General features: G+C 31.7%; 2 protein-coding genes across 2 annotated transcripts; one reads left to right on the plus strand and one right to left on the minus strand.

The window, feature by feature from the left end:
* Nucleotides 1-284: 284 nt before the first annotated feature.
* LOC111706564 (ankyrin repeat domain-containing protein 16) lies at nucleotides 285-2,541 on the plus strand (the record flags this gene model as incomplete). Its single annotated transcript, XM_023479459.1, has 5 exons — nucleotides 285-406; nucleotides 862-941; nucleotides 1,150-1,226; nucleotides 1,516-1,739; nucleotides 2,529-2,541. Coding segments are annotated over 5 exons (516 nt in total), but the record flags the coding sequence as incomplete, so codon positions are not given.
* A 2,289-nt stretch (nucleotides 2,542-4,830) lies between these two features.
* On the minus strand, nucleotides 4,831-8,499 carry LOC111706563 (probable serine/threonine-protein kinase kinX). The gene is made up of 2 exons (XM_023479458.1): nucleotides 8,377-8,499; nucleotides 4,831-7,115 (listed from the first exon to the last, which is right to left on the minus strand). The coding sequence occupies exons 1-2, from the start codon at nucleotides 8,452-8,454 to the stop codon at nucleotides 4,914-4,916; spliced, it is 2,280 nt and encodes a 759-aa protein (XP_023335226.1). The 5' UTR covers nucleotides 8,455-8,499; the 3' UTR covers nucleotides 4,831-4,913.
* Between the last annotated feature and the right edge of the window lie 4,988 nt (nucleotides 8,500-13,487).

A 13,487-nucleotide genomic window follows, 5' to 3' on the forward strand; every position in this document is an offset into this window, starting at 1 on the left:
GCTGTTTAGTTTACCCTGAAATTACCCAAAAAAGTGAACGGTCCCTTTAACTTTCCATATTAGTGCATCCTCAGAATTGTTGAACTCGGAACTAATAAAATTGAAAGATTTAGTTCAACTCATTTACACTGATGATGATTAGTTCCATCCTTTCAACAGTTACGAGCTCTGAAAAGGCATTTGGAGATTTTTTGAATGGATGGATTTTAATATTTTTGAGAAACTCGTAAAAAATCTTTCCCGGAAATTTTTATTTTAAAAATATTTTTTACGAATATGATCAGGAGGGGTTTGGTTTGGATGTAAAAACCCGTGACGGACAAAGTGCACTACACTGTGCAGCTAGAGAAGGACAGCTGGTGACGGTCAACTTTATTCTGGGTCAAGGAGGTCTAGTCAATCTCAGGTTAAATCATACTAAATCTTCTAACGTGGATTGCATATCATATCATTTACTTTTTTGTTGGTTGGTTTTTATCCGATTTATCAAAAGGACTAACCAATATGGCTCACAAAAGGACTAACCAATATGGCTCACAAAAGGACTAACCAATATGGCTCACAAAAGGACTAACCAATATGGCTCAGGGAAGAGTTATAACCATTTGCTGCTCAGAAATAAGATATGTATTAAAATAATTCGGAGTTTAAAAAACGAAAATCCGCCAAAAAAATCAGCGAAAGATTTTGTTTTTATAATTTCAAAATGTACAAAAGGCATGCAGAAAAATCAGCAAGATGAGCACGAAGCCCCCTGTCTAAACATAATTAAATATTGAATTTCAAGCTGTTATAATTTAGAATTAATTGAAAAAATTGCAAGCATTATTTTTTTAAAAATATAATTTGAAATATTTTCAGAGATGTGAACGGTAGAACTAGTCTGTTCCTCGCTATTTCCGGCCAGCATGTGGAAACTTGTAAAAGTCTTCTTGAAGCGGGTAAAAAACTTCAAATATATAGCAGTTAGGTTGAAAAGAGCGTTAAGATTTTTTGTTCATTTTATTTACATATAAAACTATTGACTCGGAGTTAAAAGACGAAATTCAAGCAATTTTATGTTTATGTTTTTTTTGTGTTCATGTTGAAACTAACAGTTTAACAGATTCCTGGGCTGTAACGAATCTTAAAATATTTTTTTATTTTTAGGCGCTGAGCTTTTCACTGATAAATCCTACCTAAACCTGGAAGAGTTAGCGCGCAAACCTGAGCTTAAACGACTCATAGCATTCCACATGACAAGAAGCAAAGGCGGAAGAGAAAATGGAATTCTGAATGAAAATAAGACCATCGACTAGATCTAGAATCGAAAAAATGGCTGATTTCAGATCAAGGACGACATTGTGAAATTGAACAATCCTTTATGGTTGATATGCATTATTCAACCTAAGAGAAAACGTCGAGTTAAGTTTCACTGAGCAACGGATAGCAAGTTTTAAGTGAGACTGTTAAAATTCAGATTTTTACGATTATTAAAAAAACTAAAATTAGATTTTGTGAAAATATACATTTTAGAACCTGACCTCGGCCCTGTACAGTCAGTACAACAAGGAGGTCAAGAACCTCAACATCCTGGGGGTAGATATTGATGCCCAGCTGATATCGCGAGCACAAGCGAGTTCTTCTCCTGGACTTGTCTTCCAGTGTTTGGATATAATGGATGAATCTGCTCCTGCCAGGATTAAGGAGTTCTTGAAGGAGAGTGGCAGAGACAAGTTTCATATCATTTTCGTTTTCAGGTTAGAGATAGAGAGATATAGAGATATAAAGATATAGAGATATAGAGATATAGAGATAGAGAGAGAGAGATATAGAGATATAGAGATATAGAGATAGAGAGATAGAGAGATAGAGAGAGATAGAGAGATAGAGAGATAGAGAGATAGAGAGATAGAGAGATAGAGAGATAGAGAGATAGAGAGATAGAGAGATAGAGAGATAGAGAGATAGAGAGATAGAGAGATAGAGAGATAGAGAGATAGAGAGATAGAGAGATAGAGAGATAGAGAGATAGAGAGTTAGAGAGATAGAAAGATAGAGAGATATATAAATATAGAGGATAAAGAGATAGAGAAATATAGAGATAGAGAGAAATATAGAGATAGAGAGATATAGAGATATAGAGATAGAGAGATAGAGAGATATATAAATAGAAAGATAGAGATATATAAATAGAGCGATAGAGAAAGATAGATGGAGATAGAGAGAGATAGAGAGAGATAGAGATAGGTATAGTGAGATCGAGAGAGAAAGATAGAGATAGATAGAGAGAGATCGAGAGAGATCGAGAGAGATCGAGAGAGATCGAGAGAGATCGAGAGAGATCGAGAGAGATAGATAAAGAGAGATAAAGAGAGATAAAGAGAGATAGAGATAGAGCTTTCATACAGAGTTACCCACAAAGGATGAGATTTCAGAGACTACTTAACGGAGTTTATTCTGTCCGTTTCCTTATATTCCTGATTCCCTGCAATTCTACACTTGTTTCTTTAGTAAATCATTAAAAAAGCTTAAAGACTTTATTCTAGACGGAAGGTTTAATTTAATATAACCTTAGGATCGTCAAGTCGTCTTTACAGTCTCACCTTTTTTTGAGGGCACAATTTTGAAGTGAATGTCAACATAGTTTCAAGTGAACATGAACTTAAACATGCCGATAGCCCCGTTCACTATTCACAGGTTTCCTTTAAACCTTTCTCTGAACGAGCAATTCATTGTTAATTTGAATTTGGTTTTCACTGTAATTTATGAACAGAGATCAAAGATGGAAATGAAAAGTAAAACAACGATATTTTCATATTTTTCTTCTCTTGCAATATTGTTTAAGGGCACCGTTGTGTATCGGGTATGTACGTTTTTAGTTGAGGAAAATTTTAAACTGTTAATCAAAAGGTTTTAAAATGCGAGTAAAAAACACTGGACTCGAATATGTTAGTAATGTATATTTTTCAAAATATAAATGCATTTCCTTACACAAGATGATTTAATTAATTTACCTAAAACACATCCCCCCCTCCCCCCACCCCCAAGCGTACAAAAAGGTCCCTACTTTATTTTAAACCTTTTTTATAGTTTCACCATGGGGAAATGTTACCAAACTGCTGCAAGGTGACCTTTATTTTAAACCTTTTTTATAGTTTCACCATGGGGAAAGCCATAGAAAAATGATTAAACAAATAAATTACATTTGTTTACTCTTGTTGAGTTTTATAAATAAAGGAAATAGTTTAGCCATTTTGTGAATAATTACCATAAAATATTTTTAAATGCTCAGAGATCATTGACGATTATCATGAAAATATTTTAAAACTTAATTTGATTGCCTGGATTAATTTTCATTGTTATTATGGTTACTCTTCTGAGGCCCGTTTTTAAACATTCAAAGCTTTTAGGCTTTTTAAATGCTTCACAAGAATCTGAGATGCAAATCCTATTTCAAAATTGCGTGCAAGATAAGTTTGCTTATATTGCACACAGAAAAGTTTTTTTAAAATCTGATTAAAGAAATTGACCAAAACTATTTTTCAAAACGATAAGAAAATCGTTTTCCGGTTTATATACTTGTATAGAATGCAATTTTGAAATAGAATTAGCATCTTCTGAAGCCTTTAAAAAGCCTAAAAACTTGAAATGTTCAATAACGGGCCTAAAAATGATGCCCTTCAGTGGGACTCACACAAATGTGAAAAAGTAAGACGACATTTAAGCAATTTATGAACCAAAAAGTTTTACCAGCAGGTTATCCAAGTCTATGTACACTGCTCAGTTCTCCAATGCTGTTTTTTTTATGTTTTTTGGCTCTAAAAGTCGTCACTCATTTCACAGTTTTATGAGTCCCATTGTATAATATTGTTATGTTATTTAATCGTTAATCATTATCAGACGAATGCGGAAGCTGGGTTTGGAAAAGTTTCCTTATCTTGAAGGATTAGAACTGAGAGGAGATAAACTGGAACCCGGAGTACTGAACCTAGCAAGGAATACTTCTCACTTTTTTTTGAATATTAATACTTTTTAGTTTTTGGAAATATTTTCAAGGTTTTCTCAAGCTTGGATGTCAGAATTAATGCAAAATCATGGAGGGGGGGGGGGGGAATGTAATAAAACTGTTTTTTTTTAATATTTGCATTTTTAAAAAACATTCATATGGTTATTGGTTACGACTTACGATCAAGGTTGGAAATAAACAAATCGTTTCATTGTACAAAACAAAAACAGCGTGTGTTTCGGCCAAGTTCTCTCAATATTCTTTTGACCCCGACCCCGTCCGACCTAAATCAGATTTAACCAGTTTTTCTTTATGTTCTCTCCTTTTTTAAATATAGAAGATATTGTAGAGAACACAATCTGCGGGAAATTAACTCTTTTGGAGAAACAAAATGGAACCGTAAACTTATTCTCTTCAAGTCCGAGGCATAGATTTCTGTTGTAATATTGAATATTTAATAGTATGTATTCGCCCAGAAAATATACAAAATATTTAAGAAAAATTTGCTCTGTATATTTTTTTAATAAATATTAACTTTTTTTACATCATTCATTTTTATCTTATCGTATTTTGTTGTATGATATATATATTAACAAAATGTGAATATTGAGTAAACGGTATTCTTTTTCAATACTGTAAAAAAGGATGAAAATAAAATTTAAAAAGAAAAATCTGCGAAAATATCGTAAGCAGATTTAATTGTTACTAGAAAAGTTTGCTAAAATATAATAAACAGTTAATGTGGAAATTTTCGCCAAAATCGACCCCTCCATTACTTATCTTATCATTTCTAAATTTTAGCAACAATTTGGAAACCTTATTCTTTCTCTAAAAAAGTTCAATTACAAGAAATGAGTAAATTTATTCCAAAAACAACAAAAAAAATTCAGTTTCAAAATTCAAAAACATTAGATTTAATATAATCTTAGATTTTGTAGAAAAGATCGTCATTTTCTCCTAGTTTGCTGAAGGTACGAGCTGCAGGAGTAGGCAGAGTCTCAACAGTTTTCTCATCGGTAGATTTTATCAGCTTTAGTTTGGAAATAATTTCCGAGGTTGGGTCTTGAGAGAAGAGTCGGGTCTCAGGACTACCCATTCCCGCTAGTTCTTCCAGCACTTGGATAATCTCCTCAACCTCTTTCACAGATTCATTTATGTCAATTTCGTTTTCTTTCTTTAGTTTATCCGCTGAATCCTCATTTATCTCAATTTCAGGAACAGATTCAGATTTATCAAGTACAGAATTAAAGTCCAGGTCTTCAGGTTGTTCAATGCTATCCAATTTGGGCATATCAGGACCATCAATGATTTCAGACCCATCGCTCTTTTTGAATATTTCTTCTTCAGGCTTGGAATCTTTAGTTGTTTCTGCAAAGTTAGTTTGATAATGATCCTTTTCTACTGGTAAGCTGAATTCTGCTTTATCTGAATTTACAATCGTTTCAGGATCGTTTTTGTGACCTGCTTCCTTCTCTTGGACAAATACTTCTGGGATATCAGTGTCTCCTAGAGTTTTCATGAACTTTGCTTCAAATTCATCTTGTTCCAAGGGAGAAGATGCCGTTTCTCTGGGAGCAATGAAACTATCTAAAGTTTTATCATCATCTTCAATCATTTGATCAATTTCAACTTCATTAATTGATTCATCGACGTCAGTCTCATAAACCCTTGTAAGAACTTCTTCAATTCGTTTCTTCATCAAACCTTCACTCATTTCAGAGTCTTGGTGCAAATCTTGCTTTTCTTCATTGTTTGAGATGTGTTCTTCATTTTCTCTTTCATCTGTATCTCTAAGTGCTGGTTCAGTCTCAGTAGTAACATCATTTGTTATTTCATCAGGTATGTCTTGATTATTAGAAACAATATTTACGGTTTCAGTAGCAACATGATCTTCATGGGTATCTTCAGTAGCAACATGATCTTCATGGGTATCTTCAGTAGCAACAAGATCTTCATGGGTATCTTCAGTAGCAACATAATCTTCATGGGTATCTTCATTAGCAACATTTTGGTCATCAGAGGTTATGTTTCCTTCATTGTAATTTGAAGCTTCTATATATTCTTCTAAAGTCTCTTCTAATGGATTATTATTTTCATAGAACATATCGTAATTTGGATGATAGGTGGGATCATCCTTATATAAGGCATCATCTGAATTATAATAATGTAATTCTTCGTCAATTGTTGTGTCATCATTACTTGTCAGATCATTGTTGAAGTCCTCATTTTGATCTTCAGATTCCATGTTCTCATCAGAACCTTCCCTTATATTATTGAAAAATTCATCATGAGAGGAATCCTTGCTATTATTAGATTCATATACAGCATTAGAATCATTATCCTCATCATCAGATTCATCCTCGCCATCAGATTCATCCTCGTCATCAGATTCATTCTCATCATCAGATTCATCTTCGTCATCAGATTCATCATCATCAGATTTATCTTCATCATCAGAATTATCAAATGAGTTCTCATTTGATGTTTTATCTACTTCTAGATCGAATAGTTTTGCCAAGGTCGAGATAATTCCAGTCTCTGAAGTGAAGAGGTTCTTCATGTGCTCCGCCACCCCTCGAACCCTGTCATTGATCTGCTTCACTTCCTCCTCCACCTCCTTCGTCAGCTTAACAAGTTCATCCTCTTCCTTCTCCTCCTCCTGGGACGAGGTTGCTTCTTTAGCTTCTAGGATCCTGATTGAAAATCCTCCAGGTAGAAGAAGATGATCAGCTTGAACCTGATCTTCATCTTCCAAATCATCTGCTCCAACTAGTATCCGGTCCAACTGCTGAATAAGTCTATTGTGAAGACCGAAAATGTCCCTATGGAAGTTCTGGAAGGGTGAGAATGATTGATGTCCCAAGCTTCTGTGCAGGAAGGGGTTGGGATGGTGTATCTGGGAGGGAGGAAGAGTAAAGCTTGATCTGTAATGTTCAGTAGGTGCAGTAGGATGTTTTATATAAGAAGTGGATGATGAGGTGGTTCTTGTTGGACCGAAAGGGAAATTGTTTCCAAAAGGAGAAATGTTTGGACCAAACGGAAAGTTTCTCCCGAAAGGAAATTTATGTGAAAAAGACGAAGATTGATGGCTATAGGAGGGAACATTCCGCTCATGGAACCAGGATCTCTGAAAAGTATAAAAAATCAATCATTGAAAAATATTTCAAATTTAGACTTTTTTAACAGAATTCATGGTTTGAAGAATCATTGATCTACGACTTTAATTTCAAAGATTTAAAATTTACGGCGAGTGTTTTACTTTTTCACATAATTTAATAATTTATAACGATCTATAATTATAGACACCACGATTTAAAGAATCTAAAAATTACTCTTTTAAATTCTTATTAATGACTGGAAAAGAATTTATAAATTAGTATACCAACTTATAAATTAATATAAATATATGAAAGTAAAGTTCCTTGACCACGGAACCTAAATTCTATAATTAAAACTTGTGACGTACTCTTAGGTCCCATCCTTTGCGAGTATTGGACCGTGTACGCCCACTTGAAAAGTGAAGAAGAAAAAAATTTGAAGTGTCAATTTTGTTTCTGGTGTAAATGCGGGAAACATAAAACATATGCAAGGGCGAAGAATTTAGATACAGGATTACCCACATAGGATGATACTTTAATGACGGTTAAAAGGAAAAATTTGATCCGATTCTTCAAATAAAGTCTTTTTAAAGGGAGTGTTCGCGAAAAATGAAAGGGGGTATAGGCTTAATGTGATAAAAAGCGCTTTTGATCGCTACTAATCTTACTTCTATCTGTTGCGTCTATAAGGAGAAAATTGTTAAAAACGACTCACGCCGAAGAACGTATAGTGTCCATACAAATTCGAAAAGATCTCGGATCGTAAACAAATAAATTTAATTCCAAACAAATCATTCAGATTTTACAAACAGTACTCATCGATTATTTTTCGACGCATTCGTATATTGTTGATATTTCATAATATTTTTAATTTTGTTTTTTTTTAATAATTTTCGAATTCATTCCTGGAAAATATGAAAATGTCGTCTTCATTATCAAAAATCCTCGAAACAGGAATAAATGTTTTCAAAAGTAACTCTCAGATCATGAAAAATACAAAATATAATGAAATATCACCTATTTACGAATGCGTCGAAAATCAATCGATGACTAATCGAATAAAGTAAAAGTTCATCTTTCTTGTTTTTAAATTCTATTTTTTTATGCAACAATTTTGATCATGATTGTATCCTTGTAATAAAAAATTTTAAATTGTCATAAATGTTTGGACAGTTCATAGTTTTTTTTTTCATTTTATAGATTATAAGTTATAAGTTAAAGCCTATTAAATTTGAAAATAATTCAAATTTTTGAGATGAATTCCTTTGTTTGCTCTTAAATGTAAGTTACCTGATGGTAAGGTTTACTGTACGTTAACCCTAGAGTGGAATACAGTACAACAGCTAAAACAAGTCCTGATTGTCCCATGGTTCGGATCCTACTGTTCAGATAAACCAACGGTCATTCCGACCATATGTCGGTCAGTCTCTTGAACATTCACCAAAAAAAGGAGAAGGGAAAGGGAGGGGGGGAGTAACAAAAATTGCAGATATGTAGTAAACAAATTTTGCTTGCGACGTGAACTTACTGCAAAATTTGATATTAAAAATATTTAAGATTTATTGACTTTTTATTTAAAGGAAAAGAAAGGTTTGTGTTCACGAAATAATCTAAAGGTATTAAATTTAAGTTTTAAGCCTAAAAAAAGAAAAAAGACGTCTTTCCATATCTATCAGATTTCAACGATAATACCCCCCCCCCCTCCTCCCATCCCGAAAAATCTTTAGGATTTTAGTACAGATATAATATTTAACTAATTTTTATTTAAATGGTTTTCATTCATTACATAATCATATTCTTTGGTACAATTTACAACGTAAATAAATAAATATAATAAAATAATAAAATTGTATTGGGATTGTAAACGTAAGCTGTGTCACAAACAGTTTAAATACATAAAGACAAAAAGGTTTATTTAAACTATATTCACATCTCTGTATTAAGAATTACAATTGTTAGCTTAATCCAAAATAATTTTAAAAAATTCCCAGAAATAATTCAATGACAGTTTAAATAAAAAATCATCTTAAAAAATCTTGAGACAGTTTTTCAATCATTGTTTAAATTATGATGTAGTTTTTCAATCATTTTTGTATTTTTAAATCATGCTGCAGTTTTTCAATCATATAGTTTAAATCATGATGTAGTTTTTCAATCATATAGTTTAAATCATGATATAGTTTTTTAATCATTGTTTAAATCGTGATGTAGTTTTTCGATCATATTGCTTTTATTAAATCATGATGCAGTTTTTCAATTATATTGTTTTTAATTCATAATACAGTTCTTCGATCATAATTTTTTTCAATTCATGACACTCATGAAACTTTTCATAATACAGTTTTTAATTTTTGACACAAATGTTTTTTATCATGGTTAGTCAAACAGACAATGCTTTGAAAATCTGACTTAAAATATTTCTGGTTGTTAATTTCTGCAGTTGAAAAGAACTTTCGTCTCACCAAATGACTTACTCTTGAAACCTGAAAATTTTGAGTTTAAAGATTATATAAACTTTGAAATAATTTTGAAGTTCAGTAATCAAAGCTGTTATTTTCATAGTTATTTCTTGTTTAACTACTCTATTTAATATTATTATTTGTATAGATACATGATTATGAATGATAATTATCATCATTATTTCGTTTATCTACATTGATAACATTAACATCATTATTACTATTTCTTATCAAATCTAAATCCATATTTTGGATATTTTTTATTTTTTATATTTTTTACCAAAATTTTACAAAGTCCTGGCTGCGAATTTGTTTGCTTGATGTCGAACTTCCAGGCAGGTTCTAAATATTAAACTTATTTTTAACAAAAAAAAAATAATTTCCACTGATCAAAATGATTATTTTGGTTTCTTGATCAGCTTTTTAAAAAAGAAACTTTTTGGGACATTCAATATTTTTTAAATAAAAAATGTTGGAGTCCAAAGTTTTCCGTAAAAAAGTGTTTAAAGCTGACGACAAAGCAATTTTTATGATTTTGAATTAAAATATTTATTTTCTCTGACTTGTAAACTATAAAAGAGCATGACATGTGTTTCTGCGTATAAATTAAGGCTCCGCCATCCGCCTTAATCAGATTTAAAAGGTACCGTTGTAAGTCGGACATGCCACTCTACGAATCATTACTTGAAATAACGTCTACGGTCGACCTTTAAACATTTCAAAATGCTTGTTTATGTAATTGTTGATCAGAATTCCCGGGGAAGAGATATTACAATTAAGATTAAAAGTATAAAGTATGTTTTTATATAAGAAAAGTTTTAAACAAAATTAAGATTAAGTTACAGAAGAGATAACAGGGATAATCTAAATGTAAATATGAAGAAATGAAAAAATATTTTTTATCTCTTTGGATTTTTTGAGGGAAATAGATTAAATTTTAATTTTTAATGTTTGCGTTGTTTTAGACGCAAAACTCATGTCCCCCGTCCAGCTTATTTTTTCTTTATGTCTAAAAGTTTAACCGAATAAACGTTAATAGCCCAGCTCGTTGAGAAAAAAAATAGAACTCTAACTTAATGGTTAGGGGAGTTGAGTGCTAAAGTTTTAAAGTTTTAAAAAGTAAAAATTACAACTCGATCATGTCCATTTTTCAAGAGCTTTACAAAAATGTGTTTTAGATCAAATAAGAATGAAAAAGAAGAAGGGAAAGGGAGGAGAAGGGGGGGTACTAAAAATTGCAGATATGTAGTAAAAAAGTTTTGCTTGCGACGCCAACTTACTGCAACAATTTTATATTTAAATATTTAAGATTTAGCCACATATTTTATACCTAAATATTTAAGATTTAGCCACATATTTTATATTTAAATATTTAAGATTTAGCCACATTTTACTTAAAGGAAAAATAAAGGTTTGTTTTCATGAAACAATCTAAATGTATTAAATTAAAGTTTTAACCCTGAGACAAACAGAGATTACTTCTTATTAAAAGACATGCATATTGAGTTGACCTGCAGCAGTTTGACGAGTGAAGATTAAGGTCAATATCATGAGCTGAGGTCAAGTCAGATACTCCAGTATCCACAGCAGCTACAGGCTCTCCAGCATAGTGCAACTATATAATAATAATNTAAATAATTGGCGTGCCATTTCGATATTGTTAACATTTGAATTCATATTTCTTAATATTTTCCAAAGCATAAAATTATCTAAAACCCTTCTGGTTGAAGGGTAATTAAAGTTAAAGAATCAGAAAGAATTTGAATCATTGATTCAAATTTGAACCGGCGGGATGCAGTTTAGCGACCCCTCAAATTAAAAAAATTCGGTCCCAGGATATTTAAAAAATAAAAGTTAATCCAGCCAATTTATCTTAAAAATAAAATTTTGTTTAGAACATACTGGACTGACGTTAGTTCTCCTCCTATAACTGTACTGCCGGCTGAAAATGAGATTAAAACAGATCTCGATGAAGATGGAAACAACTTGGTTGACTCAAGTGAATCTGTTACAATAGTTCCAAAGACTAGCATAGTAGTTGATGCTAATTCTATAGGAGTTGTTGAAAAAGACTCTGAAAACGTTGTTGAGTCCGATATGGAAAGTGATACCATTAAAGACACTAACAATGACACAAATAACAATGATGAGGCAACAGTCACTGATCCTGAAAGTGAAAACGATATTACAACCATTAGTTCTGAAAATGATATCGATGACTCCTTCGAAAGTCAAAGTGCTACAACTTATTATAAATCCATCCTTCTAACTCAAAGAGATCGAGTGAAGACAGATCCACCTCCAACAAAAGCATCGGAAGAAGATACAACAACAACAACAACAACAACAACAACAACAATAACAATAATAATAATAATAATAATAACAACAACAATAATAATAATAATAGTCATTAAGAAAATGCTCACATGTTTATTTAGAAAGCTGATTGCTAAATTTAGAGTATTTTTGGATTGCCGAGCAATTGCCTCTACACTTCTAAACAATACATAATATTAAATGATTGTAGGCAGCCACTTATTAGGCAAATCATCTGGTAATGGTCTGTCCGTAGACTAACCTTGCACGATACAATGATAAGAGAATAAATTACGATGAGAAAAGTGTTTAAGTTGACTACCTGTACTATCACAGCTTCAAATGCCTGCAATTTTTTAAAACTATTGAATAATTTGACTATAAAACTATTTGTAAAAGCCCGATTTATAAAATCCTTCCTTAAATAATTTATTTTATCATTTCTCTATCAATATAAACGGGTAAAATGTGAAGTACTTTAGACTTTAGCGAGACACCTAGCGGAGAACTTTGGTACTTCTAGAAAAAGGGAGCCAAGATACCGTGTTAGAAATTGACGTTTGACACAAATGTTGTCTTTCTCAAATACAATTTATGAATTGTTACATATTTTAAGTCACATCTTAGCCCTTATATTTAATGGTCTGTCCGTAGACTAACCTTGCACGATACAATGATAAGAGAATAAATTACGAAGATGAAAGTGTTTAAGTTGAATATGTACTATCACAGGTTCAAATGTCTGCGCTTTTTTTAAAACTATTGAATAATTTTAATAAAAAACTATTTGTAAAAGCTCGATTTATAAAATCCTTCCATAAATAATTTAGTTTATCATTTCTCTATCAATATAAACGGGTAAAATGGGAATTACTTTAGACTTTAGCGAGACACCTAGCGGAGAACTTTGGTACTTCTAAAAAGGGAGCCAAGATACCGTGTTAAAATAGACGTTTGACTTAAATGTCGTCTTTCTCGAATACAATTTATGAATTGTTACATAATTTAAATCACATTTTAGCCCTTACATATTTCAGAATTTTTAAATAAATATATCTTTATAAAACAAATATTTGCTCTGAAACACAATTGAACATAAATATTTGTACCCGGCCCCCCCTACGTACGCCACTGTCCGAGGGGCCACTCACCAAAACTGAAAGATTAAGAAAAGAATTTAAACATATTCTGTATCACAACAATACCCTTCAAAGCTTTGTCTGATCAAGTTTTGCATTAAAAATCCATGTTTCCCATTTTGAAAACTGATTATTTTTATTTGTGATTTCTATACAAAGTGACTCGCGCATTTCTTGCTTCAGAAACGATGGAGAAATGAAGGTTTCAAAGGTACATCGGACATGCCACTCTATAAATGGATTACGCATGTATTCCATTTAAGAATAATTACATCGTATAGAAAAAAAATACTTTAAATCTCACTTTTTCCCTTAAATAAAAAAGTTTCATTAAAAAAGCTTTAATCAATAATGCCTTCTTAACATCATAATTTATTATACAATATGTAAATATGAAAATGTAGATATTTTTTTAGAAACGTTTCCATCTATATTTTTATATTTTTCATACCTTGAAGCTTACACCACAGTATTAAGAGGGATT

The sequence above is a fragment of the Eurytemora carolleeae genome, unplaced genomic scaffold (assembly GCF_000591075.1).
Source record: "Eurytemora carolleeae unplaced genomic scaffold, Eaff_2.0 scaffold702, whole genome shotgun sequence".
Lineage (NCBI taxonomy): Eukaryota > Metazoa > Arthropoda > Copepoda > Calanoida > Temoridae > Eurytemora > Eurytemora carolleeae.

What these genes read in the sequence shown, in the direction of transcription:
- LOC111706563 (XM_023479458.1), bottom strand. Translation starts at nt 8,454, where the DNA reads ATGGGACAATCAGGACTTGTTTTAGCTGTTGTACTGTATTCCACTCTA. An exon ending in ACAGTAAACCTTACCATCAG is followed by an intron (nt 7,116 to 8,376) that starts GTAACTTACATT and finishes TATACTTTTCAG; the next exon opens with AGATCCTGGTTCCATGAGCG.